This window comes from Pteropus alecto, unplaced genomic scaffold (genome assembly GCF_000325575.1).
Source record: "Pteropus alecto unplaced genomic scaffold, ASM32557v1 scaffold5, whole genome shotgun sequence".
Lineage (NCBI taxonomy): Eukaryota > Metazoa > Chordata > Mammalia > Chiroptera > Pteropodidae > Pteropus > Pteropus alecto.
Genome location: NW_006441953.1, coordinates 9,088,870 through 9,116,023, shown reverse-complemented (window position 1 = coordinate 9,116,023; position 27,154 = coordinate 9,088,870). Strand labels below are relative to the sequence as shown.

General features: G+C 37.8%; 2 protein-coding genes across 5 annotated transcripts in view; one reads left to right on the top strand and one right to left on the bottom strand.

Moving 5' to 3' along the window:
* The window catches only part of WDR19 (WD repeat domain 19), a 69,584-nt gene extending 61,220 nt beyond the window's left edge, over nucleotides 1–8,364 (top strand). Inside the window, exons 33-37 of the mRNA XM_006918925.3 lie at nucleotides 720–870; nucleotides 2,595–2,718; nucleotides 3,259–3,335; nucleotides 3,657–3,781; nucleotides 8,038–8,364. Coding sequence (XP_006918987.1) covers nucleotides 720–870; nucleotides 2,595–2,718; nucleotides 3,259–3,335; nucleotides 3,657–3,768 — 464 coding nt within the window. The 3' untranslated portion in view covers nucleotides 3,769–3,781; nucleotides 8,038–8,364. The remainder of the gene's footprint in view (nucleotides 1–719; nucleotides 871–2,594; nucleotides 2,719–3,258; nucleotides 3,336–3,656; nucleotides 3,782–8,037) is intronic.
* Nucleotides 8,365–10,348: 1,984 nt separating this feature from the next.
* Nucleotides 10,349–27,154, bottom strand: part of RFC1 (replication factor C subunit 1) — a 58,108-nt gene continuing 41,302 nt past the window's right edge. For all 4 annotated transcript variants that reach the window (XM_025051777.1, XM_025051778.1, XM_015594907.2 and 1 more), the window contains 14 exons: nucleotides 25,044–25,443; nucleotides 23,337–23,446; nucleotides 22,286–22,400; nucleotides 20,881–20,972; nucleotides 20,550–20,687; nucleotides 20,329–20,424; nucleotides 20,107–20,205; nucleotides 18,748–18,902; nucleotides 18,504–18,621; nucleotides 16,803–16,948; nucleotides 13,870–13,954; nucleotides 13,394–13,522; nucleotides 12,123–12,314; nucleotides 10,349–11,085 (listed from right to left, as the gene is read on the bottom strand). In XM_025051777.1, the coding sequence (XP_024907545.1) occupies nucleotides 11,002–11,085; nucleotides 12,123–12,314; nucleotides 13,394–13,522; nucleotides 13,870–13,954; nucleotides 16,803–16,948; nucleotides 18,504–18,621; nucleotides 18,748–18,902; nucleotides 20,107–20,205; nucleotides 20,329–20,424; nucleotides 20,550–20,687; nucleotides 20,881–20,972; nucleotides 22,286–22,400; nucleotides 23,337–23,446; nucleotides 25,044–25,443 (1,959 nt within the window). In that variant the 3' untranslated portion in view covers nucleotides 10,349–11,001. The remainder of the gene's footprint in view (nucleotides 11,086–12,122; nucleotides 12,315–13,393; nucleotides 13,523–13,869; nucleotides 13,955–16,802; nucleotides 16,949–18,503; nucleotides 18,622–18,747; nucleotides 18,903–20,106; nucleotides 20,206–20,328; nucleotides 20,425–20,549; nucleotides 20,688–20,880; nucleotides 20,973–22,285; nucleotides 22,401–23,336; nucleotides 23,447–25,043; nucleotides 25,444–27,154) is intronic.

Here is a 27,154-nt window from a genome sequence, read left to right as displayed (position 1 = left end):
AAAATATTCTTTTGATTTTCATAAAATCGTCACGAATATTTTCACAAGATATTTTTTCCCCAACCATTTAAAAACATAAAAGCCATTCTTAGCTCATGGGCAATACAAAAACGGGGCCAAGTCTCGCTCACAGGTCCTAATTCACTAATATGTTCTCTAAATTTATTCTTTTGTGTTACATGAAAAAGACTTTAAAATAATTGTGAACCAGACTGGCAAAGGGTGCAACAGGACAGGCACTCTCATGATGGCTGGTGGGGCTGGATACTGGTGTGGCCTTTCTAGAAAGCAGTCTGGCAGTTTGTGCTAAGAGTATTTTTAAAAAGCATGTTCTTTGAGCCAGCAGTTTGACTTTTGGGTTTCTGTCTTGAAGAAACAGATACATGCAGAGAGGTTAGTATATAAAGTTATTAATCTCCCTACCCGTTTGTCAGCAGCCCTGTGAAATGCAGAAACGTATGTCAGAGGTGTGGAAGGGCACACAAGGTTACCATCGAGGGAGTGCAGGGCTTGGTGGTACACGGCAAAACATGGTATAGTCAGGGGAGTTTGATGAGCGGTCAGCCTGACTCTGCTGCTGCGTCCTTTCCTCATTAAACAGGTAATCGGTTCTTAGCCAGAAAGAGCACATTTAGAGAGGTGTGATCCTGTTTTCCTCCTGACAGGGAGGGAGTCATGCCAGCAGAAGCACTGTCCTCTTTCTGCTGTTTGTATTGCAGACATTGTGCCAATCCTGACGTCTACTGTGATTGAGTGTCACAGAGCAGGCCTGAAGAATTCTGCTTTCAGCTTTGCAGCTATGCTGATGAGGCCCGAGTACCGCAACAAAATAGACGCCAAGTACAAAAAGAAGATCGAGGCAATGGTCAGGTGAGCAGTGACAGCTACTTCCACCGTCTAATGACATTGCACAAATGTATTTTCCAGAATATAGCTGCTAATGTACAGGCACAATAAGAAAATGGATTTGAGACAGCAGTCAGGATTGTATTTAGCTACCAGCAGCAGAGACCCCAACATAGCTTGAATGAATCAGGAATTCTTTGACTCACATACAAGGAATTGTCATTCAGGGTTAGTGCCGCTGGGTCCTGATGCCACTAAGGACAGAGGCCTCTGTCTTCCAGCTTTGCCATCCAGAGCACAGACAGTCCCTCCTCGTGGTTGCAGTGCTGGCGAGCCTTTGTTGGACAGTGCTGCTTAGCCTTTAGCACTCCAGGTTGTCTGCTACAACTCCAGGTACCATACGCCCATTCAAGGCAGGAAGAAGTAGGGAATTTAAAGGATGAAAAGGTCTTTGCCTTTTTATGCAGGAAGGATACTACCCCCAGGAATCCATTTACATCTCACCTGCCAGTCTTCTGGCACATGGCTGCCTCTAGCTGCAAAGCATACTGCTGAGTGAAAGCAAAGTTCTGTTGGCAAGGAAGAATGGCTATTACATAAGAAGTAAACTGTCTGCCACAGAGGGGCAAACAGTGAATATTTCTCAGTGTAAGAAACTTGATAATTGTACAGCCTATTGTCAGAAGAGAGTTCATTTCTAAACCCTGTGTAGGTCCAAAGGCACATAAGGCACATCCTCACTTCAGAAAGCAGTAAGTGGCCTGGTTTCCCAAAGGAACTGGGGATAAAAGTAGCACGGGTGTTTACAGAAGGAAAAATTAATTGCAATCATGTAGTACTAATTCAGTACTACCACTTGTTCAAAGTAGTGATGGCATTTGGGGTACCTGTTAGACCCACTATGCCTAGGGACCCAGGTGTACCTGAATGCTGACCAAGGCCTCAGCCAAGGGAAATGGCTGCACCAGCGATGGCAAAGGGAAGCAACACTACTTTATTGTTAGTTGGGCTTGGGACTGACCCTCAAGGCAGAGAACTCTAAGCTGGATAGGGCTACGTGGAACACTCCCTTTTTTAAGTCTAAGTAGCTTCAAACCGAATCAGTCTAACCCAACATACCTGCCGGCATGGAGAGCGAGGTGGGGAGAAAATGCTAGAGCACATTTACCCTGACAGCTGGTGCCGTGCTGTCCTAGGTGCTAGCTTGGAAAAGATGCTAGTCATTCTCTCTCCACACAAGAGTGCTCTGTGGTCTAATATGGTATCTGCTAGCCACATGTCACTGTTTAAATTTAATTAAAATGGAGTAAAATTTAAAATTCAGTTCTGCACTCTATCCTGATTTCAAGTGCTCAAAAGCTTCGTGTGGCCCACAGTTACCGTACTGGACAGCACAAGATCGCCTTTAGCACTTTGGTACACAGACAGCAGACACAGAGGAACGGCAAGCACCACTCCAGTGGCACAGGACGGGAGAGAACAAGATCCACTCCTGTTTTCTGCCATTTAATGCGCCCTGAACACCAACTCCAAACGCAATCCGTGTAAATGCTACAATCTGACCAATCCCAATTCCTCTTCCTCCTCCCTGAGCTGGAGTGTGGGTTGATGGGGAGCTTTTAAGTATTAGTCTCAGAGTCTTTGAAGTAGGTATGTTTCACATTCCTCGTTGTCTAAATAGCCTTTTCTCTGCTATCCATGTTACATGAAAGTGTTGTTTTTAAATGACATGTGATTCTTCCTCACAGGAGGCCCGATACATCTGAGACAGAAGAGGCCACAACCCCATGTCCCTTCTGTGAATTTCTTCTCCCAGAATGTGAACTCCTCTGTCCTGGATGTAAAAATAACATCCCATATTGCATTGCAACAGTAAGCTTCTTTATAATTTCCCTTTCTTTGCATTTCTATTTATAACCCATTTGAATACGTGATGTCAACATTTTTTTTCACTAAATCTTAATCCCTAAAATTTCCTGCAATTTTTAGCATACAATTTTATTGTCAACAAAGTTGAAAGTTATATTCAAAGCATACGATAGTCTAAGTGAATATCTAGAAGTTACTCCAGGGCACTGTAGCACACACTTGGAGATCACATGGTCCCAGGCTTAAATCCTTTTCCTGCCACTTACTGGCTATATAACTTGGTTAGATTTGCTTTACTTTACAATTTAGATAACTGATTTCACAGAATTGAAGACTGTTCTCTTATACGTAAATCTTACAAATAAAATCTGGCTTTAGTCCTTTTGAAGCCATCTTTTTCTAGTCAATTACCTACCTATGTGAACTATCGATAATTTCATAACTTAGAGGGCTGGCTTTTAACTGTAATCCAATTATTGTAATTGAATAATAACAGGAGTTTTAATAATAAAGAATTTTACTCTTAAAATGTACTGTTTCTAGGGTCGACATATGTTGAAGGATGACTGGACAGTGTGTCCACATTGCGACTTCCCTGCTCTATACTCGGAATTTAAGATGTAAGTGTGCATCGTTTCACTAGGTCACACAAGATTTATCCAGAAATAGGCCTTTCACTCAGCCACTCTATTCTGAAACCACATTTGTTCATGTTCCTAAAGATCTCTAAAGATTCAGACTGTCGTCTTCGAAAAACCTTCTATGACCTTTGAAAACATTATCCTTAGAGGGGGCCTTGCATAAGACTGAATTCTTCTTAATTCTTCAACTGCATGATAAACATGTCCTAAGAGGTGTATATAGGAATAGTTTTTCACATTAGAATAACCCAAAGGAAAATACTGTATATTTAATCTATTCTGCCTTTCCTTCCCAAACAGCATGTTAAACAATGAAAGCACATGTCCTATGTGTTCAGAAAGATTAAACTCTGCTCAACTGAAAAAAATGTCAGACTGCACCCAGTACCTGCGAACAGAAGTGGAGCAGTGAGTGGAATGTGCAGGTAAGTGACAGACCATCCACCACTGTCTCGGGACACAAGAGTCCACAGAGTCAACACAGCTTCTCAGTTTATACTCATTGCCTTTTTGTGCATCGTGTCACTTGTCAGAACAAAACCTTTGATTTTCTTTTTTTTAATGCTAATATGCAGGTCGTACAGTCTCCATAGTGACAAAGATTTGACCAAGCAGCATCATGGATTCCAACTAGACTATATTTTGTCACTAAATGTTTGGTAGACTTCACCAGTGAAGCCACCTGGTCCTGGACCGTTGTAGGGAGGTTTTTGGTTAACAGTTCAATCTCCTTGCTGGTAATTTGTCTATTCAGATTTTTTTTTTCATGATTCAGTCTCAGTTACTTGTATGTTTCTAGAAATTAATCCATCCCTTTTAGGTTGTCCCATATGTTGGCATATAATTGTTCATAGTAGTTTTTTATGATCCTTTGTATTTCTGTTGTATCAGTTGTAATGTCTCTTCTTTCACTTCTGATTTTGAGTCCTTTTTTTCTAAAGGTTTGTCTATTTCGCTTAGGAAAAAGCAGCTCTTAGCTTCATTGATCTTTTTTAGTCTCTTTCAGTTATTTCTGATCTTTATTTCCTTCCTTATAGTACCTTTGAGCTTAGCTTTTTCATCTTTTTCTAGTTCTTTGAGGTATAAAGTTACGTCATTTGAGATCTTGTTTCGTAACATAGGCATTTATCACTATGATTTTTCGTGTATACCATAAGTTTTGGTATGCTGCATTTCCATTTACATTTGTCTCAAGGTATTTCTCTTTGGATTTTTTCTTTGACTCATTGGTTTGTTCAGTGGCATGCTGTTAAGTCATATTTTTCAGTTTTCTTATGATTTTTAGTTTCATACCATTGTGGTCAGGAAAGATGCTTGATAAGATTTCAGTCTTCTTAAACTTAGTAAAACTGGTTTTGTGGCCTAACCTATAATCTATCCTGGAAGATGTTTCACGAATGCTGGAAAAGAATGCGTATTCTGCAACTTTTAAATGGACTGTTCTCTAAATGTTATGTCTATCTGGTCTAATGTGTCATTTATGTCCAGTATTTCCTTATTTTTCTGTCTGGATGATCTATCCATTGCTGAAAGTGGGGTACTGGGTATTGTATTGCTATTTCTCCTTTTTTAGGTGTTTCTATGTTGGGATTCCTCTTGTGGATTGACCCGTTTATCATTATATAATGACCCGCTTTGTCTCTTATTATGGTCTTTTAGTCTTTTTTTTTTCTGATATAAGTAGAGCGACTCCTGCTTTCTCTTAATTTCTATTACCATGGAATATCTTTTCCCATGGTATCCTTCACTTTCAGTCTTTGTGTGTCCTTAAAACTCAGCGATTATCTTACAGGCAGCATATAGTTGGATATTGTTTTTTTATCCATTCAGACACTGTCTTTTGATCATAAAATTTAGTCCATTTATCAGTAGGTATAGACTTACTGATATTTTGTTGTTTTCTGGCTGTTTTATAATTCCACTGTTCCTTTCTTCTCTTGCTCTCTTTCTTCGTGATCTGATGATTTTCTGAGGTAAGGGTATCCTTAGATTCCTTTATTTTTTGTGTTATGTACTATATTGGTTTTTACTTTGTGGATACCATGAGGCTTACATGAAACATAAGTCTCTTTTAAGTTAATAAGAACTTAAGTTCAAGTGCATTCTAAAGTCATATTTTAACTCTCTCCTCCTATATATACTTTTTGGGTTGTCACAAATTATTGTAGTTATTTTTACTATTTTTGTCTTTTAACGTACATACTAGATTTATGTGATTAACCCACAACCATTACATTAGGTTATTCTGAATTTATATATTTACCTTTACCATTGAGATTTACACTTTCACCTTTTTGTTATTAATTAGTACTCTTTTGTTTCAGCTCTTAACATTTCTTGTAAAGTTAGTCTAGTAGTGATGAACTCCTTTAGTCCTTCTGTGTCTGGAAGAGTCTTTCCCTTTCAATTTTGAAAGACAGCTCTGTCAGGCAGAGTATTCTTGGTTGGCAGGTTTTTATTCTTTCAGTACTTTAACATATTGTGCAACTTTTCTGGCTTGCAAAGTTTCCGCTGAAAAATCTGCTGATAAGTCATATGTGCTTGTGTGGAATCTCTTGTATTTAACAAGTTTTCTTTTGCTGCTTGTAACATTCTCTCCTTGTCGTTGACTTTTGGCAATTTAATAAATAATGTGTCTCAGTGTAGGTTTCTTTCAGTTCATCTTATTTGGAACTCTCTGGCTTCCTGGATCTTGATGTCTTTTTCCTTCTCTAGGTCAGGGAAGCTTTCAGCCATTAATTCTTAAAGTAAGTTTTCTGCCCCTTTCTCTCTCTCTCCTCCTTTGGTAACTGTATAATGCAAATATTGGTCTGCTTGATATTGTAATCTTTCATTTCTTTTCTTGCTATGATTAGATGAATTCCACTTCCCTCTCTTCGAGTTTGCTAATCTTCTGTATCATCTAGTCTGCTATTGTATTCTTAAACTCTGTGATTTGTTTACTTATATTTTCTGTTGCTTTATTGAAATTCTCACTTTGTTCATGCATTGTTCTCCTGACCTCGTGCGCATCTTTGACAATTAATTTGAATTCTTTATCAGGTAAATCACTTCCTTCCATTTCATTAAGCTAGTTTTATGAGGTTTTATCTTGTTATTTCATCTGAAACATATTCCTTTTTTCTTCATTTTCCTTGATTCTGTGTTGGCATGTAAGCATTAGATAAAAGTCACCTCTCCCAGTCTTGACATGGTCACCTGTAAGGAATGAACCTTTTCAATCCTGCCCTAGCTCTTGGTTGTCTCCCAAACCTTTGTGATTGTCTTAATAATAGTCTTCTTTGTTCTTGTGGCTCAGTAGCTGGAGGTATACCAAGCCCTGTCAGTGTCCCAAATGGGACAATCTAAGCCCCTAAATGCAGGCTGAATGAAAGCTCAGGTCACAGCTATGTCAGCCTCTCCTACCCCTTTCAATGTAGGTTTTTTTTCTCATTCACCTGATGTGTAGGTGTCGCTTGGCTAGATTCTCTAGAGGGAATTGTTCTATATGTAGCTATAGATTCGCTGTGGGAGAAGGTAATTCAGGTGCCTCCTATGTTGCCGTCCTGAACCAGAATCTATCTTCACTGTTTCTGTGGGTCAGTAGTGTAAGCCTGGTTTGGCTGAGTCTTCTGTTCAGGGTCTCACAAGGCTGCAGTTGGTTGGAGCTGCAGTCTCATCTGAGGTTGTCCTCAGCTTGTTTGTTGGCAGAATTCTAGTCTTTATGGGCAGAGAAATGAAGCCCTGAGTTCCTACGGGCAGCCCTCGGTTTCCTGATAACGCGGTGTTCCCTAAAACACAGAGCTGTGCTGTTTCAAGTCCAGCATAAAAGAGTCTCTTCCAAGCCAGTGAAGTTCAAGGAATGAATGGAGCTTAGATGCAGATTTGGGGGCGATCCCTTTTCCAGGACATTCCTCACATTTCAGTAGTTCTGGCAGCCTCAGACTCTGTTCTCGTCAAGCTAGTGAGACTGTGACTTCACTCCAAGTCCTAACCATTCCATGCCTCATGGACTTGCCCTCAGGTGAAAAGCTATATAAAGATCTTACCCAGTGGAATTCTTTTCTTTCAAGAATTGACATCTAATTTCTACCTGCTTTTAGTCACTCTGGATGGTTATAAACGGAGAGGATATTACTTGTGGGAGGATTAATTTGCAACTCTGCCACTTCCAAAAGTAGAACTTCGTTTGTTTTTAATAATCCTACTTAGACTCTGGAATCTGTTCCTGCATTAAAGTAGAGCCTTAGACCATGGTATCATAGCTATTGCAGATATGCCTCAGTGAGTTGATTATGCACAACCTTTTGCAAAAGTCGCTATAAGTATCTTCTTATACAATGACTATTGGTTGAAGCTATTGTTCAGAATCCTTTTAGACAAGAAACCTTTAACAGTCATTTAGTTTCCAGAAAGTTGTTTCTCTACTTTGCATTTCCTCATTCTTCCCAATAAGGTGGCTGTTATCCTCCTCACTTTATAGTAGAGGTTCGACAGCTTGCTCACAGTTTTAGTCAGTTGCAAGGCCAAGACTGAAACTCCACGCCGCTTACAAACTGAAGATTTCTAGTGATCCTGCTCTACAATCCAGAAATGAGCAAAAAATTCTTTGTATGCTTGGCTTTATTACTGAATGCCGGTTGTTACTTGAAACCCTTCTAAAGCCATGTGGGTTTTTTTTTTTTTTTTTCGTCCCTTCTAGATAATGTTCCTGAGAAGACAGCATTTTCCACAGGAAGCTGGGTTTCTATCCCTGTGGATTTAGAGATGGTTCTTCTTGGATACAGAAGAAAAAGCAAAGGTGACCTTTCCAGGTTGCCAACTTTCAACTTCTGTATAAGTGACAAAATGGTAACATATACCAGTGCTGTTCATTACACTTTGTATATTTCCTCTTCAAAGTCTTACATATTATATGCTGTGCACTGTTAATAGTAACCTATAACATAATTGTAAATATTCATCTTTTTTGATAACTTTTATATTTTGAAATATCTCCTTTAAAATAAAATTAACTAGATATTTGTAATGTTTTTTCTGGATTTGGACACAGGAAGGTAGCTTTGAAGCACAGTGTGTGTCTGGGCAACACAGATGTTAACAGTGTTAAAAGTCTGAAATGAGGAGCTTACACAAATCAAGGCTCTTCAGCAGAATCAGCCCTAGAATAAAAACATCAAAAATCACTAAAATCATATATCTGAAAGAATGAAACTACGAACTTATAGTCCTTATATAGTCCTGAGTCATTACACTGCATACTATGGAATTCCTGTCACAAAATTAAATCATTTGACTTTCCTTGAAGACATACAGTATTCCCCATATCACACACATCTCACACACAACATACTTTTCCCACACCAGTACATGCTTCCTTGCCATACAAGGCCAATGTCACCAAAGTCTGAGCAGCTGAGAAATGAGTAATGTGGCCTAACTTTGAATGTATCAGATGACACAATTTTATAGTATGGCCAGCAGCAGCATCCTGAGCACTGCAGAGGTACCTACAAGCCTAGGTTAGACTCTTAAAGTGCCAATCATGTTTCACAGCGTCTAAGTATCCACATGCATGATACCTCCAGGTTTATGATCTGTTCTTTCCTCCCAAAGGCTAGCTACAGAACAGGTGATATAATACAAACCATTAGCATTAAACCTACCCATAGTCCCCCTGTTCTTTTGTAATCACTATAAGGATGATATAAGGATTTAGGAATAAGAGCTGCAGGTACTTGGGATCTGCAAGGGTAAGTACATTATATTTGGGGAGTTATAGGCCTTAGACATTTGCTCATGCGCCTAATTGTACTAGAACTTATTTAGGAAGATACTTTGTTAATGAACTGCTGGAATTTAACAAGATGCAGGATATAGTAATTTGTTATAATTACAATGGCCAAAATTCAGTGGGTCTCAAAAAAAGCAAGTATGCAGTTTTATGCTGCAAAGATAATGTGTGGCTCCAATAAGGATCTATTGGTCACTCCAATAAAGATTCAGTCCTAATACAGACCCTTTAGACTCACATCCAAACTGCTATGGAACCACCAACTCCTAGTCAGTATTAACCTCAGCCACACACCTCATGGTCATGAGGGCTTCAAAGAGAAATCAAACAGACCCATGTTGTCCTCATTTTAAAGAGCATATTTACAATCTCTAATTATAAAAGAAATTTATCTTATACACAAATTATGCCAATTATGTATGTAGAGCATTTATAATTAAAATCATAATGAACAAGTACAGGCCACTAATTGTTCTGGCTGCAAGGATATTATAGTCCCTTTCCTGGGGAGTACAGAGCAAGTAGGCAGGCATGACTTGCATATCCAAAAGCAATCGAAATGGAAGAAAATGCATAAGAAACTCATGCTCACCCCACTGGTGAGGTGAGGCAGTCGTCAATCAAGAAAATCTTCACTGAAGCAGCAGTTTCAAGCGCGAACTTTAACAAAGAGAGGCATGGCTCACTAGGCAAGGGCTGAAGGCAATAAAGTTAATCTAAATGAAAGACATTTTTCACATGGTAAATACACTTTAAACGTCCTAAAAACTTTGTCTCACCTCCCAAACAAGATTCTCAGTTCCTTAAAAGCAGGGAATAGTACCCTGCTTTTATATTCCTTTTAGCACATACCTCTGAGCATTTACTAACAAAATTAAAAAATAGCTAGACACCTAAATTCCAGGCTAGTTTCAAAGCCTCAGGGTCACTCAACAAGTACGGTTACAATCTAAAGTTCCAGTAGGGTTTGTAGAATCTGTCGCAGGACAGAACTGGATCTCCCAGGGACAAAGTAAATAAAAGTGTTCATTTTGTCCCAAGCTAGAGTGAGACTAAGATTCTGACCTAGCAGAGGCTTGAGGCTCTGGAAGGATAAGAATGGTTTGTACCTTTTCACATACCCTCTGGTAATAACAAAGAGACCTCATCCCGAAATTCTATTCACCGCACTCACAGCCTTCACAGCTGTAATGAAGATGGAAATTAAGAGTTCTTACTCTTCAAGAGCCAAAGTTATATTTCACGGTTTTTCATCCAGTATTCGCATATTAAAAAGGAAAGTTACATACCAACATAATACTCTGCTGTAAAAGATGACGACCTTAAGATTTTGTACATGTATCATGTGGAACATTTTTATTCCTAATTAAATTGTGCAAGATATTTGACAATGTATAAAGAATATCCAGTTCTAGGTGATGACTGTTTTGTATTATGATTTATTTACAAAATTTCACCAATAGTAACTACCTTAAAAAAATCAGCATTGGTCCGATAAAGGCCATTAGGATAAACTGTAAAGCTTACAAAAGTTGCCTTAGTACCACTGTTCCAGGTATATTATTGTTCAAAGAAAATCTGATTCCAAAGCCCATACGTAGTTTTTAGTTCTGGTTATACAGTCATTCTGAAGCACAATCTAATTAGATTGACATAGGACAGTGGAGGACCCAAGCAGTCCTGTCGACCTCTATAAGAGGTGTACATCAGCCTACTGGTTACATCCTTCTAGCTGTACCACCATTTATAATGGGACCACTCGGTCGCCCCATTATCCTAAAATATGGTTCCTTTGGGGAAAAACATTCTCTAGACCAGCTAGACTGGTCAGCAGGGTGAGTAAAAAGAGACTGACAGTAGTGAAAAATGGTTTCATTTCTTTGAACTTTTTCCTTTTCCTTTTCTGGATTCCTTATCTTTCTCTGATTTTGAAGACTTTGAAGATTTTGTCTTTTTCTGTTGGGGAGGGAAAAATGCACAAAACAGTTAATAGCTGTGTTTATAAGTAAATGAAGTAAATTCATTTCTGCAATAAATCAATTATTTACCTATAACTTAAGAAGAAAGGTTGCAAGCATCTAGATCCTGAACTACTGCTACCCTCAATGAGCTTACTTTCAAGAAATAACTGGGCTAGCTGTAGCCTTTAAAAGATAGCAGTAAAAGCAGAAAAGCTATTTAGAATCTAGAACCGAGATATATTCCTCCTATGTATGCAGTTTCTTGGATTTAGAACATACATATATTTGGGAAAGACAAAATAAACAAGGAATAATTTACAAATAGAGTAATGTTTTCATGATGAATTTCCTTTCAGTTGCAGATTAGAGAGTCTAAACACATGCAGTTTGAGAAGAAAGAGGGAAGGAGGCAATCTATGTCTACACAAGACTAGAAAAAGCTATACTGGTGAAGGCCACTATTCCTACCCCTACATATACAAAACAGAAATAAGGGGCAAGAATGACACACTCACGATAGAGGGTGATACAGACTACATTGCCAGGCCTCAGCCAATGGCAAATGGTGAGCTGATGCCATCAATGATTTTAATATCAAGAGCCAAGGATGTTTTGCTCTGAGAAACTTCTATAGGCAGTTCAATGGCTATAGCAAAACACAAATAACAGAAGGGAGAAATGGTTTCACTGAAAATGATTATGCTGTGAAAATGTGTATCTATGGGTAAAACACACACCAATGACCAAATAAAAATTGTACTTTTTCTAACAGTACATGCCATCAATATGATGGCCTATTTTCTTGCTATTTGGCTCTTCCACTATTATAAGAAGCTGATTGTTTATAAAAATAAAATCCATACCTTCTCAACTTCAACTGTGATGAACAAAAAAACTTAAAAGTATTTTCACAGCTTACTCAGCTATTTGCTAAACAGGGCCTGAGTAATTTCTGAAGGCAAGTTATACACAAGAAAAGATAAACTATTTTGAGGGAGTATCATAGCTTCTTGCTGTAGCTTAAGATACTACCTTGATCATAGCATCAGTTTCCGTAGTGTCTTGATCTTTCTCATCAGACTGAGAGTCATCTTCATTTAACTCTTCGTTATACTCAGAATCCAGTGCTGGGCCTGTGCTGTGTCTTGATGTCTTTACTGCCTGAAGTGAATACGGAGTAAGGTGGATTTCCTTATTGTAAGCTCTTGTAAAGGCAGCTTTCACCTAAAGGAAAGAAACAGAGGGAGTTTTTTAAAAAGCTAAAAGAACCCTCTGAACTCTGTAGGTCTAAAGGCTTTTTGAGAGATCTGGGAAGCCCCTTGAAATTGTTCACAAAATATTTATGCATATACGTGTTAAGTGTATATATATATATATATGCATTTTTCTGTGAAGTTCCATATTTTTTATGATATTCTAACAGAGCCCATGACTAAATAAATAATCAGTGTTTGGAAACTTTGGCATTTTTACTTATTGAGTGCTCTCTGCAGTTCTACAAATGAATAAGCAGTTAGTGAATCAATAAATCAAAAAGGCTCACAATAAGGTACAAGTTAAAGTTGGCCTTTAATTACCCACAAAATACATAAATTGCCTTTACAATAATAATAGTGGTTACTTCGACATACTAAGAAACTTGAAAACCCTTAACATCGAGCTTCTAGTTGCAGAATTAATCCATGAATTCCAACTATGGATGTCTCGTGAGAGAATTTACCCATAACCACAGGTCAAAATTCTATAGAAGGCAAGCCACAGAGAATGTCTTCTAAAACAGCATCAAATAAACAAGCTCAAGAGTGAGGTATTAGATACTACATATTCATTTATGTCACTTCGTTCATACTCATTATATAAAGAAAGTAGGGGATACGTTATTACATAATAGATTGTCCAACTGGAATAAATGCTAAATTCACAGATTAGGCAGTCTAAGTATAAAAATCCTCAGCCAGTAAACACTTCTTTTTCTAATGCATTACGTCCACACCTCACTTTAACTTCCCCAGTCTCATCCACCCACCTTTACTTATAAGAAATACATTTAAATTTTTGTCCTCAGACTTCATGTCTTACTTTTCCACTCAACATAAAGATAAACATACAAATTGCAAAGTCAAATCCAGAAGTCTTTTCTTAATATTGTACTCAAATAGTATATTTGGAAAGTATAGGCCATAAAGAAGCACTGAAGAAAAAACAATTAAACCTTTTAAAGCATGTCAAACACCTCTGAGGGACTCCTGGTACAAACCTGGTAATTACAAAGTGATGGAGAACCAGTGCATCACACAACTTACCTTGGGATCCAGCTTGGAGAAGGGGCTAGGTTTGCCTCCCCAGCTGCTAATTTCCATGATATTCTCAAAGTCTTCTTTCATCAAATAATATGCGTCCATAAGAGCAACAACATCCTGTACTCCTTCTACCCCTTGTGAGATCAAGGGCTGAGTCTTTTTCTTTATCATAGCATCAATTTCCAATCTTCCTTTCTCGTCAGATTGAGAGTCAGCTTTATTTAACTCTTCGTTGTATTCAGAATCCAGTGCTGGGCCTATGAATCCAGTCTGGACATCTTTACTGCCTGAAGTGAGTATGGAATAAGGTGGACTTCCCTGTTGTAAGCTCTTGTAAAGCCTGCTTTCACTTTGGGATCCTGCTTGGAGAAGGGGTTAAGTTTGCCTCTCCAGCTGCTAATTTCCATGATATTCTCAAAGTCTTCTTTCATCAAATAATATGCGTCCATAAGAGCAACAACATCCTGTACTCCTTCTACCCCTTGTGAGATCAAGGGCTGTACAAGTACATCCCTTATATGTGACAGATAATCCATATTGATAGTCCTTTTGCTGGAGTAAGTTCTTAAACCAAAACAAGAGATATACCTGAAGTCAATGGCAAACTACCGCCAACTCAAATCATAGTGTGAGTAACACTGAGTGAATCAGATGGAGCACAATCAGTTTTAATAATGCTCAGTGGAATGCCTACTATTTCACAGTCTGGTGAATGGAAAGCCTAGCGTTGCCCGACCAGGATAATGGACACACACCAACGTGCTCCAAGAGAATCTTCTACTTACCCAGATCAGAGAATGAAAAACACAAATGTAGGTTCTGCATCCATCCTCCTCCTAAGGCCCAGCAACAATAGTGTTTCTGTGCTCATAATTCTTAACAGCCAAAGATTACTCACGTCAAGTTACAAACAGTAAAAGCATCTGTAAAATGCAGTGAGATTTCCTACTTCAGGTGCCACGGCTACTTTCTACACGAGGGTCTATACCGTCTTTTGGTCTCTGATTATGACATACAAATATGAATGCTTCCCTCATATTTCCTAATACTGTTACTCTGAAATTTTTAGTTCTAGAGCAGGGTTTTCCCCAAATCTAAGAAAACTGCAGAGAATGTTCCTGAAGAATCACAAGATGGTCCACACTGGCCAGGGGCAAACCTAGGAGAACAGTCTTTGATCTGCTGAGAACTAGCATGTTCTCGTGAAATGACTTTTCTTTCTCCTTAAACGCTGTCACTTAAAGACAAAATTGCCAAACGAGACAATATTTGCAATGCTACCACCTTAAATCTTTCCAACTCAGGTGCTTCCATCTTCAAACCATGCAATTCCGTGTACATGTACTTCAAACAAGACTCAAAAGCTGTTGGTTTTAGAACCCACATTAAAATTAGAAATGGAAAGTCCCTTTAAGTTACCTGTGGGTCCCGTTCCTGCCATCAGCTAGCTGAATGTCTGAATCATAACCCACAATGTTCTCCTGATCAGAAATCTAGAACTTTGCCCCATAATTGTTTTATTACCTAGACAAAGAGTTCGAAAATCACTCCTATTTTAAATTCATCCATTTCCTCTAGATTCTGTCTCCCATAGTCAAGAATACTAGCACCTGAAGACAAGTATGAGCCCATAAGCCACAGTGCCTGACAATCATGAAACCTTTTCCAAAATTATCCTCTTCTAATTTGTCACTTAGCTTTACCTTCTAGTAGAATCACAGAACATTAAATCTAGAAGAGTCTAAAGGTATCATCTAATTTACCTAAATAAAGGTTAAGATTTAACCTCAGAAATCTTATAATTCCCCTAAAATTGTTTTCTGCATTAGTGCATTTGGGGAGGAATAAAGATCAAAGTTTTCAGATTCTCAAAGGCATGTTATGACCAAAAAACGGTTAACTAATAAAAATCGTACTTCCACTTTAAAAAATAAACTAAGGACTATAAAAATTCGGTGACAATTAGGGTTTAAAAGTAGGAACATCTTAGTTTACTTTAAAAATTGTGAACCTCACTATAGATGTCCTTGATAATGACAGTGTCCTGTATATGATTCATTAAGAAACATTTACTGAGCGAGTTTATGTGCTCGATGAGTAAGCCTCAGTTCCTACCACCAGAAATGTTGTCTAGTGGGAGAAGGGGGCAGACATACAAAAGGACAGCCATAAAACATGGAAGTTCAGTGCTCAAATCTATAGGAGTATAGCAGGAACATCAAAGAGGGAGAGCCCTGGGGCAGAGTGATGCACATGCTCTAAAAAGCAGTGGGCAGAGGGCAGGAAAAGAGCTGAGAGACAGGTCATCAGCTTGACCAGTACAAAGAAAACAGTGGGGAAAAGCAGCCTTTTCCAGCTTCCAAAGGCTGCCTACATCCCTTAGCTCCTGGTGCCTTTTACTATCTTCAAAGCTGGCAGTGTAGCATCTTCAAATCTCTGACACTGCTGCCTCTTTTTTTTTTTTTTTTTTAATAAAGCCCCTTATAATTACATTAAGCCCACCCAGCTAATCCAAGATAATCTTCCCATCTCAAGATGGGAATAAATTTGTGTTGTTTTAAGCCATTAAATTTTTGTAATTTGTTACAGCGGCAACAGAAAACTAATACGAGGGTGATGATAAAAAACTCATGCCATAAGCTAGGAAGAGGAAACATAGTAAGAAGTAGAATTTATAGGAACAGAAGAAAAGAACTCAGTTCAGCTTTAAGCAAAAGTTAAGAGTGGACCAAATATTAATATTCCCTCCAGGGACCAGAAGGGGAAATAAGATTGCTTAAGTAGCTCTTCATGGGTAAAAATAAATTCCTAAAGTTGACTCAATATTTGTGTGGATGCACACATTTCTGAGTTTGTAAGCTTTTAATGAAATTGTACCAAATAACAAGAATCTTTGAATTTCCTTAAATTTCTCCAAGCATATTGTTTTTCAATCATCTGAGCGTCCACCTCCTATTATAAACTAACCTATACCCCTATCTCAAACAACTGGGTCAGTTTACTACTAGGATAGGTAAAACTAGTTTATTTATTTAAATAGCTCCCTTTTCTGATTAAATTATTCCGAAGCTGAGGTATTAAATATGCCTACTAGTAATATGAATAGTCACAGTAACAATAATAGCCAGCCCTACCTTAGTTTTTTATAGTTTTAAAATTTACCTTAAAGCTATGACACTCTAACATTTGGCTTTACTCTCCAAAGTAACTTTTTAAGTGATAAAACAAGTGTTATAATGATTATGGATAATAAAACTCAGGCTCGCAAAATAAAAAGAACTTATTCAGGATCATTTATCTAGTTAGCAATAAAATAAAAACTAAAATATAAATCTTTTGACTCATGCTATACTGGAGAAAGGCTAAATAAACTATACTGAGAAAATGCCAGAACTGGAGTAATACCACTTACCTGAGACTCATATGCAATGCCAGGTCCTGAATAATCCGATCGTGTTTGCCTGTAGATGAGTGCTTACCCAACCAGCTCGGGAAGCTGGGAAACTGAGTCATGTAACCCCTCATTAACTCTCCTGGAAGAACACTGGCATAAATGGCCTGAAAAAAAAACAAATTGTAGCTCACGATTTAAATTCAGTACAAAGTTGATTCCCTAGCAGCTAAGTATAAAAATCCTCAGCCAGTCTCTGGAAAATGAAGCAACACTGTCCCACGTACCTAACAGTCTCTGGAAAATGAAGCAACACTGTCCCACGTACCTAACTTAACTCCAAGGAGTCTCTGGAAAATGAAGCAACACCGTCCCACGTACCTAACCTAACTCCAGGGCATCTGGGCCCTTTCCTGCTGTCTCTGATCTTTGGTATGGGAAACTTGTCCCAGAGAAAACAAGTGATTACGGTAAACACCTTGGTCCAAAACATGTATGGCCCACACAGAGATCATCTTGCCAACTCATCAGCCTCAACCGAATGATCTCAATGTACCAGTTATCTCATAGACGCCAATGTTACAGAAAAGACTGTTTAAAGGAATGTGATTGTCTTTAACATAAGCTATTGATAGCATAGGTGGATCAAAGCATGGAAGGTCTAATAATTACAGAATTAACTAAACTGACACAGAAGAAAGTGAAAAATGTATCCTAGGATAGCTTCTATATTCAGGGTTTTCACTTTTTTAAAGGCTGGAATTAAATATAAATTTTGTATCTTGCTTTATACTCTCTCATAAGCATTTTTTCATATTAGATAATCTTTACAGATAATTTAAAGTTAGCATAATATTCCGGTCAAAAGGACTTACTATAATCAATCATTTTCCTATTGACATAGAGATTTTGGACATAGAGATTTTGTCCAATTTTTTGCCACTGGAACATTTTTGTGCATTAAGTTTTTTTTCTGTGTTTAATCTGACTTAAGATAAATTCTCAAAGGTACAATTATTAGGTTAAAAAAATGAACACTTTTAAAACGTAAGAGAAAGAATCCTTTATATCCAGAATGAGTCCTTCTTTTTTGTTTTCAAACAATATATGGGTAGAATTAAGAGAGTAGGCCTTTGGAAGTCCCTTGCATATTACTCAGGCCAATTATACAGTATAAATATGCAAAACTCAAATAGAACAAATAATACTCTTAATTATGAATGTCTGCAAAACTCTATTTTAAATAAAAGATATCGACCTAAATAAAGTACCCAATATTTAAGCTCCCTTTTTAGCAAGGAAGAAGAAAATCTCAATTCATGTATCAGAAGGTGGCTGCTGACCTGCCCTGGCTGAACTTCTTCAAGAAGAAGCTACTTAGTTAATCATCTAGGAGCACCAAGAACGGCCAAAAAAAAAAAAATAGGCAAAACAGAACAAACATAACTTTTGACTGACTTACATCTTAGTTATAACCAAAAATCAAACATCTCTATTTCCATATGGCCCTTTACATAAAAACATTTTGAACCACTAAAAACCAAGACTAGATTAAGAAACAAACAATAGTGACCATAGAGTGTTTTAATCTATAACGGATTATATTTTTGCCATAAGAGCCATATTATTTATTTGATATTTCAAATAACTACAGGAGCTAAAACTACATTGTTCTCTTGAACTGAAGCAGAGTCTGCACTTTAAGGAGAGCCCTATGCTTACCTGTGTCGGCAGAAGACTCCAGTTTTGCCTACTCCGGATCTGACGGTCCACTAGGTCACCGTCGCATATGCTATCTGCCGCTCTGCTTAAAAGCATCAAGTGCTTTTTCATGTCACCCCTGCAGAATAAAAACCAGTCTGCATTATACCACTGTCCACAGTGCACACCCGTCCCTCTCGATTATTTGGCCTTCCCAATGCTGGTAGGGAACTAAGTCCACCCCTCACTAGCTCTGAACACTCACCCTGCAGCTACAGGCTTCACATGTAAGTAGTTCTCCTGGACAAAGAGGGGCGCTATTGAATAATCATGAAAAAAGAGATCTGATTTGTCCACAAGTGACATGTGAGCAGTCTCCTCTCCAGTTGCAAACACTTTCCGGGCTACATCAAATGGGCCCTAAAAACAAAGGAACAGACGCTGACAAAACCAAATGCTGGCAAAGATGTGGAGCAAGAGGAACTCTCATTGCTGGTTGGAACATAAAACTGTACAGTCAGTTTGGAAGTATGGAAGGCAGTTAGAAAGTTTCTTACAAAACTGACGTACCCTTACCCCGCTATCTAGTAGTAGTGCTCCTTGATATTTACTCGAATGAATTAAAAACTTATATCACACAAAAAACCTGCACATGGATGTTTACAGCAGCTTTATTCATAACTGCCAAAACTTGGAAGCAACCAAGCTGACCTTCAGTAGGAGCACGGATAAACTATAGTGCATCCAGGTAAAGGAATATTATTCAGCACTAAATGAGCTATCAAGCCATGGAGAAACTGTAAATGCATATTATTAAGTGAAAGGAGCCAATCTGAAAAGGCTACATACTGTATGATTCCAACTATATAACATGTCAAAAAGGTGAAACTTTGGAGATAGTAAAAAGATTAGTGACTGCCAAAGGATGGGGGAAAGGAGGGATGAATAGGAAGAACACAGAGGATTTTTAGAGCTGTGAAACTCTTCTATATGTTACAATGGTAGATACACATCATTGTACATTTGTCAAAACACATAAAATGTGCACCACTGAGAGTGAGCCTAAAATGTAAACTACAGACTTTGGGTGATAATGATGTATCAATGGAGGTTCATCGAGTGCGACAGATCTACCACTCTGTGGGGGATGCTGATAGTGGATGTTGTTGTGAATCTATAATTGCCCTTAAAAAATGTATTAATTTAAAAAAAATGAGAAGGAAAAACGACTACTTAATCATTGTTCTAACCGTAATAGATCCTGACTAGTGACTAGATGAAATAGAACACAGAGATAATTGATAAGACTTCTAGTTTCAGAGAGGTTAATAAATCATAAACCATTTAAAACAGATTATTCTGAGCATTTCTAAAACCATTAAAAACATAAATTAAATCCATACATAAAGGACCCTGAAAAAGCCATTTTATAATTCCTGAAGCATGTATAATTTAAAACTTCTCAAAATTTACAATACACATTAATAGTTTTTGAGGAAAAATTCATTTGAATTACAGACACTTTTAACAGCGGTCTCTATCTATTATAAATATCCATAGGTTCTACAGGTGTGTCAAGGAACTATAGAACCAGAGTTAACTAAGAAGTGGAAATTTATTTTACCAGTTTGATATCCTTTTTGGCTCTATGAGAATCAGCCTTGGCCTGGTCATAGGTTAGCGCCTTACTTCGTGCACACCACATACTCAGATTGTGTAAAACCTGAAAAGATCAAAGGCAAGACACTGACAAGATGGGAAAATACCTCTGGTCCCCCAACCCAAAAGTCTGATGGCGTTAACTTAAAAGCATCATCAACTGTAACATAATATATATTTAATTTACCTGTCTGATATCTTGATTGGCTCCCAAAATTATTTCATTCATAGCTGGAGGAGGAATCTTTAAACCCTCTTTAAATGCAATAGACATCATCGCACCCTAAAAATAACCAAGGAGAATCTTCAATAATGTTTTTAACTTGCCAGATATTTAAAAATACTTTTAAAATTGACCCCTAAATAAATAGGATAGTGCGATGGAAAAAAGAATTCCAAACATCATACCTTTATCTGTTCAACCCGAGGTCTTTGAAAACGAAGGTCAAAACAATAATGAACCAAAGAGCGAATCTTGGGATGATTTCTATCGTTGCACATACAAATAATGGGAATTTTTGTATGTTTTATCAGGCCAATTAATTCCTGAAATGCAAATTTGCAACAACCAAATAATTACTTAAAAAACCCAAACACCACACAATGTATGTATTTTTGGTTTTAAAAACCTACTCAGCAACATGCCTTAATTACTATAAATGTCACAACATGATAATTAGTTCTTTGTATAAAAAAAAAAATCAACAATAAAACTGCAAAAATGCAATGCTCTCATTACCTGAATTCCTCCCCTGTCTTCCGTGCCCGCCATGCCATCCACTTCATCCATGATGAGAGCGTGTTTCGTGCTTACTGAATGGGCTGCTCCACCTGACCCATGTTGAGGAGCCATGGGATGGAACAGAAACAAAATAACAGCTGTTCAAACACTGCTACTTTATAAAAAAAATAATATAAATAATTTTAAACTGTTAATGTAGGTCCATGGTACTAAATTCAAAAGTTACAAGAGTGTGTGCAGTGAGAAAAAATTCTCTCTTCCATCCCTGCCACCTAGGGTACCCAGTTATCCTTTCCACAGGCAAAGAGTATGAACAGACTCTTGTCTATCTTTTCATAGGTATTTTATATATACTAAAAATGTGTGCATAAAAATATACCCCTTGGTTTGGTCATTTAATATATTTTTGTGATCTGTTCCTTATCTGTAGATATAGAACACATCATTTTCAAGGCTGTTTAATGTTCCATTTTACATACGTATCATAGTTTAATCTCTATTAATAAAATGTGGAAATGCTTCCAATCTTTTGCTATTATAAATCACATTAAGAGAATATCCATATATATGCCATTTTACATATATACAAGTATTAACAATTAACCCAGGAACTGGAATTTCTGGGTTGAAGGATCTGGGTAACTTAACTTTGAGAAATACTGCCAGATTGCTCTCCAGAGCTGTACCAATTTACAGCCCCACCAGCCATGTATAACTGTGACGTTCTCTGAACAACTTCTTTTTAACAATAATTTTCTACCAACGAGTACCAAGAATTCAGGTGACCATGCAATATGCCAAAGGTTCTAAAACATACACCATTTAGTCTGCAATTTGGGCATCTTATTGTCCCCATAAGCTCTGGCCATACCAGACCACTAGCTACAAACTCAACACAGTGGTACTTTCGCACTGTCTTTTCTCCTTCCCTACTATTCTTACTTGAAATAACCTCTTCCACCCATGAACCATTCTATTTCTCATTCTTCAAGGCCCTTCAAACAAATGTCACCCTTTTATTGGTAGTTTTTCCCAACACCCCAAATGGAATCACTTCTTCGTATACAGGCCTCTATCATTTCACTGATCATGCTGCATTACAGTTATTTTTCTACCCCTCCTCACAGGATTCACCTGTGAATATGCTAAAATCATACGCAAAGTACATAAATATACCCATATACGCGTTTTTATCACATTCTCGGAAACCTCTAAGACCTTAAGAAAAAAAAGGTACCTATCGTCCTCTAAGAGTTACACTGGAGGCTTTTCTTATTCTCTCATTAGTCCCAGGGTTTAGAGGGTGTTTGACACATAGTAGTGTTCATTACTGGCTATGGAACATTCAAATGAACTTGTTTTTCTCACATAACCAAAGAAAACAATTCAAAAGGCCACATACTTGAATAAAAGCCTCTGATGCTGGTATTATTAAGTGACTCAGCAACAATCTCCTTCAAACTGTTCTTACTCCGAGTATCACTTGCATTCAGTTCCACGTAGCTATATCCCAATTCCTAATCGAAATATTGGAAACCATTACTATCACAATGTAAATTATTAACGCCCCCCCACCCAAAATAAAAAGAAAGTTAAGGAAGAAAAAGGGTAGCAAAATCACATAAGGAATCATAGGAAAATGATAAAGTATTCTAACAGACAATAAAGTTAACTATAATATGCCTCACAATAAGACATTTTAAAAATATCATACACATGCTTACCAAATACACATAAATACATACACACAAGTTTGGTTTTAAAACCTTAGCTGATAAATCACTAACCTGGAAGAATATATTTGAGTAAGTAATTTTACTCAGTTTACTACTTAAAGTCCTGAAAAGAATTAAATATAACCATGTCAAGATTTAATTACATTATTATAAGATACCAAAATGTAATTCTTGACACTTCGAGATAAATAATAAAGTTAAATCATTCTTTGTCAAACTATCCCAACATATAATCTTCCTATCAAATAACGATAAATCAAGTTATTCTCATTCATTTACCCCAATTGATCATTATATTGATCATAAGGCATTATAAAATGCCTTAATTGAATTCCCCCTCAAATTAATGACAATAAAGGGAGCAAAGAATTATGACTGTTAACAGTACGCATATTTAGTATAGACAATTCTTACAGGGTATATATGTGTCTAATAAGGGTCTATATTGTCTATAAAATAATGCACCCAAGGACTTAGTACGTCGCCTGGTACACAGGCAGATATTACCTACAATTAGTTATAAATATTAAAAAAAGAATGAAAATGACAGATATCCCCCAAACCCCAAAGCAAATTCTAATGATTTGATTTCAGAAAAGTATATACACAACAGGTTAAAAAATATACATACCACATACATAACCACACACACGCGTATCTCCTACACATGCCCACTCCTATGTTCCCTTTCCAACTGCAGCACAACAGAACACCCACCTGACAGACCAGAGAGGCTGTGGTTGTTTTGCCAACACCTGGAGGGCCTGAGAGCAATGCTGCTTTAAAACTAGAGCCATCATCTTTGCCGGCAAATTTACCAAACTTTGCTGCAAGGAAGAAAGAAGTTTGTGCGCAAACTTAGCACTGAGTCCTTCAGTTTAACTGTTCTAGATTTGCAGAATGTTTCCTACCAAATATAAACAATAGTTTCCAAAACACTTAGTAAAATTCTACTCCCTATATCACTTCAAACCCAAAACTAAAACTCATTAACTTTAAAACCCTGATTTGAAACAATAATTTTATGACTACCTTTCCTACAGAAGCACAGGTCATGGAGCAGACTGGGTGCCAATCCTAACTCTCGCTATCCTGACCCCAGCACTCATCAGCTTGGAGAACTTCAGAAGTGACTTAACTCCTCTGGCCCATTGTCTCCTTTGCAAAATGAGGGGAACAATAAGAATGTGCCTGGTAGGGACGCAGTGAGGATGAATGTGCTGAGCACAGAGCCCGGCATCTCAATGTATGTTAACGAGCACGGTCATGATCACAAAATGAAAAAATGAATTAAAGATGTGTCTGCAAAATCTTGCACAGCTCAACTCTAGAGCATTCTGCCTGCCTTTATCACATGGGTGCCTGGCACATAAAGGGTGCTCAGTACATACATACAGACTGACAGTGTTGAATGTACTGTAGGTATATGGGAGAAGGGACTATAGCTCACTTGAAGCCTTCAAGTATTCTCCAGGCACACGAAGCACTTATCTTCCCTTTTAGGGCAGATTTTATGTAGTTTTGAAAAAAGAGACTCAACTTAAATTTAACCCTGTATCATTACAATCATATTATCTGTCATAAATAAAATAAACTGGCACCATCAGCCAATGTCTAGTGGCCATCTAAACATTAATAACCCAGTCATTGCCTTGGAAATTCACTGTGATGCTCATTAAATTTTCCTTTATTTCTTACACAATATCCCCAAAGGCAGCAGCTGAAGCGCAAGAAACTACTACCGACATTTGTGATCTGAAACCTCCAGAAGTATTTTGGACATTAAATATATACTGCAGGTGTTACTATTCCATAACAAATACGTGGTGAAGAAGCACAGAAACTAGAGAAGCTCAGGACCCCCAGGCCTCCCGTAAGCAATATGCTACCGGGGTTTTTAGGCTGCCTAACCTGTAAGCGTGCCTCAGCTTTTTATTGGCACCTTTCTCACAATCTCTTTGGCGTTCTCAGCAGCCTTGCTCTCCCATGTCTTCAGGCCTTGGTACATGTACTCTCTCCCACTCAACACTCACCGCTCCCTTCACCTAGCCAACTCCTACTTGGTTTCCAAGTCTTAGCGTAGATGTCCCTTCCTCCAGGGATGGGAGCACAGACATCCCCATTCCTGACCACACACCTCCACCCCCTTAACATCTAAATTTACCCCTATAATAGTACCTAGCACATTACATTTTAATTGCTGGTTCATATATGTCTCCTCCACTGACTGAGCTCTAGGGGACTGTGTTTTGCTCACAACAGTACCTCTGGGGTCTAGTATAGCACCTGGGCTTAGAGCAGGCTCAGTAAATGCTTGCTGAGAGATGAATGAACTAACCATTAGACTTCCTCACGTATGAGCAACTAACTGAGCAATAACATGGTGACAGACACACACAAAAATGAATGAAGCCGGAAAATCACCGTGTTTCTTATCTTCAGATGGTCTCTTGTGCCAGTTTTGGAGCCAGCGTAGAAGTTTGTTGGCACAGCTCTGGTCACCTTGCTGTCCAATTATGGTCTTGAGTGAGGTTGGCTTATATTTATCAACCCAGAGCAAATTTTCCACTTTGTTTTCACTGCTGTCATCAGCCCAATTCCTAGCCCAGCTGTTACCGCCTGTGTCCTCAGCCTCCTGCTCCTTGAAGTCCAGGCCTCTCCGAAACACACTTGTTTCCTTTTTTACTGAATTTAGAGAGCTGCCCCTTTTGGGAGTCAGTCTGCTCCTTTTGGATTCTGACTCCTTCTTGGTTGGACTAATTTTTCTTTTTCCTTGTTCATTTTTTTGTGGTGTTCTTTGCAATCTGGACTTTCCTTTATTCATCTTAAAAATGGGAAAAGTGAGGAAAAAAGAAACCTGGTGAGATAAAGAATTTCTACCCTGATAAATGTACCCTAGAGGGCAACCTGAGATATCCAAGCAAACTCCCCAACCTGGGTTTGCTTCTTCACAATGGCCCTGCTGTTTGTGGAAATCACCACCTTCCAAACTTTAAAAAATTAACAACAAACACTGAAAACCGCCCAAATGCAAATTTTTAAAGTGAGAACATAGCTTTTAAAATAATAAGTAATCTATTATCAGTTTGAAAAAAACAAGGTAAAGGATTAAGAGACTTTGTATCAGTTTTCTAACTAGTTAAAAGTTAATGCTTCCAATAACTATGCATGGTGTCAGGTGGGCACCAGACTTAGCAGAAGAGTCACTTGTAAGTTATGTAAATGTCTAACCAATGTGCTGTACACCTGAAATTAAGATAACATTGAATGTCAACTGTAATTGAAAAATTTAAAAAAAATTTTTTTAAGTTAATGCCTCCACAAAAACTTGTACACAAATGTTCACAGCAACATTATAAATATATATACAATTATTATACCCCAAAAAAACAGTAACAACCTAAATGTCCACCAACTGATAAGCAGATAAACAAAATGTGGCCTATCCACACAATGGAATATTAATCACCAAAAAAAGGAGTGCAGTAGTGGTATATGCTTCAAAGTAGGTAAACCTTGAAAACATTATGCTAAGTGGAAGGAGCTGGACACAAAGGGCTACGTATTGCATGATTCCTTTAAATGTCCAGAACAGGCAAATCCATAGACACTAAGTATAGCAGTGGTTGCCAAGGGGCGGATATGAGGACTGACTGCTCATGGGTACAGGATTCCTTTAGGGAGTGATGACAGTGTTCTGAAAATAGATAGTGGTGATGGTTGCACAGTCTCGTGAATATTCTAAAACCACTGATTTATATACTTTAAAAGGGTGGGTTTTGTGGTATGTGAATAATATCTAAATAATAAATTTTGTTGTGTGTGAATAATAATTAAAAAAATTTGTGCCTCTTTACCAGTGAGTGGATGCTAAAATTAGTGGGTGAATATCTTAGGACAAACAAGAAATGAGCATAGTCCTAAAGTATTTCTCTAAGATATTTATCAATTACAAAGGGAAAAATAGTCACTTCGCTAGTGGAGAAACTTGGCAGACATCGACTTACTCAAGTAATCGAGGCTAATATCTCTAATAATAAGAGATTATCAACATCATGTACACCTGCTATATGAGGACACAATATTGCTTCTGTGGTATTCTTACTAAAAATGCATAACCTCAAGCTCATCATAAGAAAACATCAAAGAAACCCGAACTGAGAGCCATTCTACAAAACAACTGACTAGTACTCATCAAAAGTGTCAAGGTCATAAAAAGACAAGAAAAAAATGAAGGAACTGTCATAGACTAGAGGAGACTAAGACACAACTAAATGCAGTGTGGGATCCAAGATTAGAAAAAGAACAATGGGAGGAAAACCGAAGTTTGAATAATATGTGTAGTTTAGTTAGCCATATGGTCTCAGCGTTAATTTCCTGATTTTAGTAACTGTGCTATGGTCACATAAGTTGCTAACATTAAGGAACGCTGGGTGAAGGGCCAATCCAAATCATTACCCAAGATATTTCTAACTGTAATCAACAGGCAGACCACCTGGACAACAGAGCTGGGAATTAAACTTGGGCTACTGGCA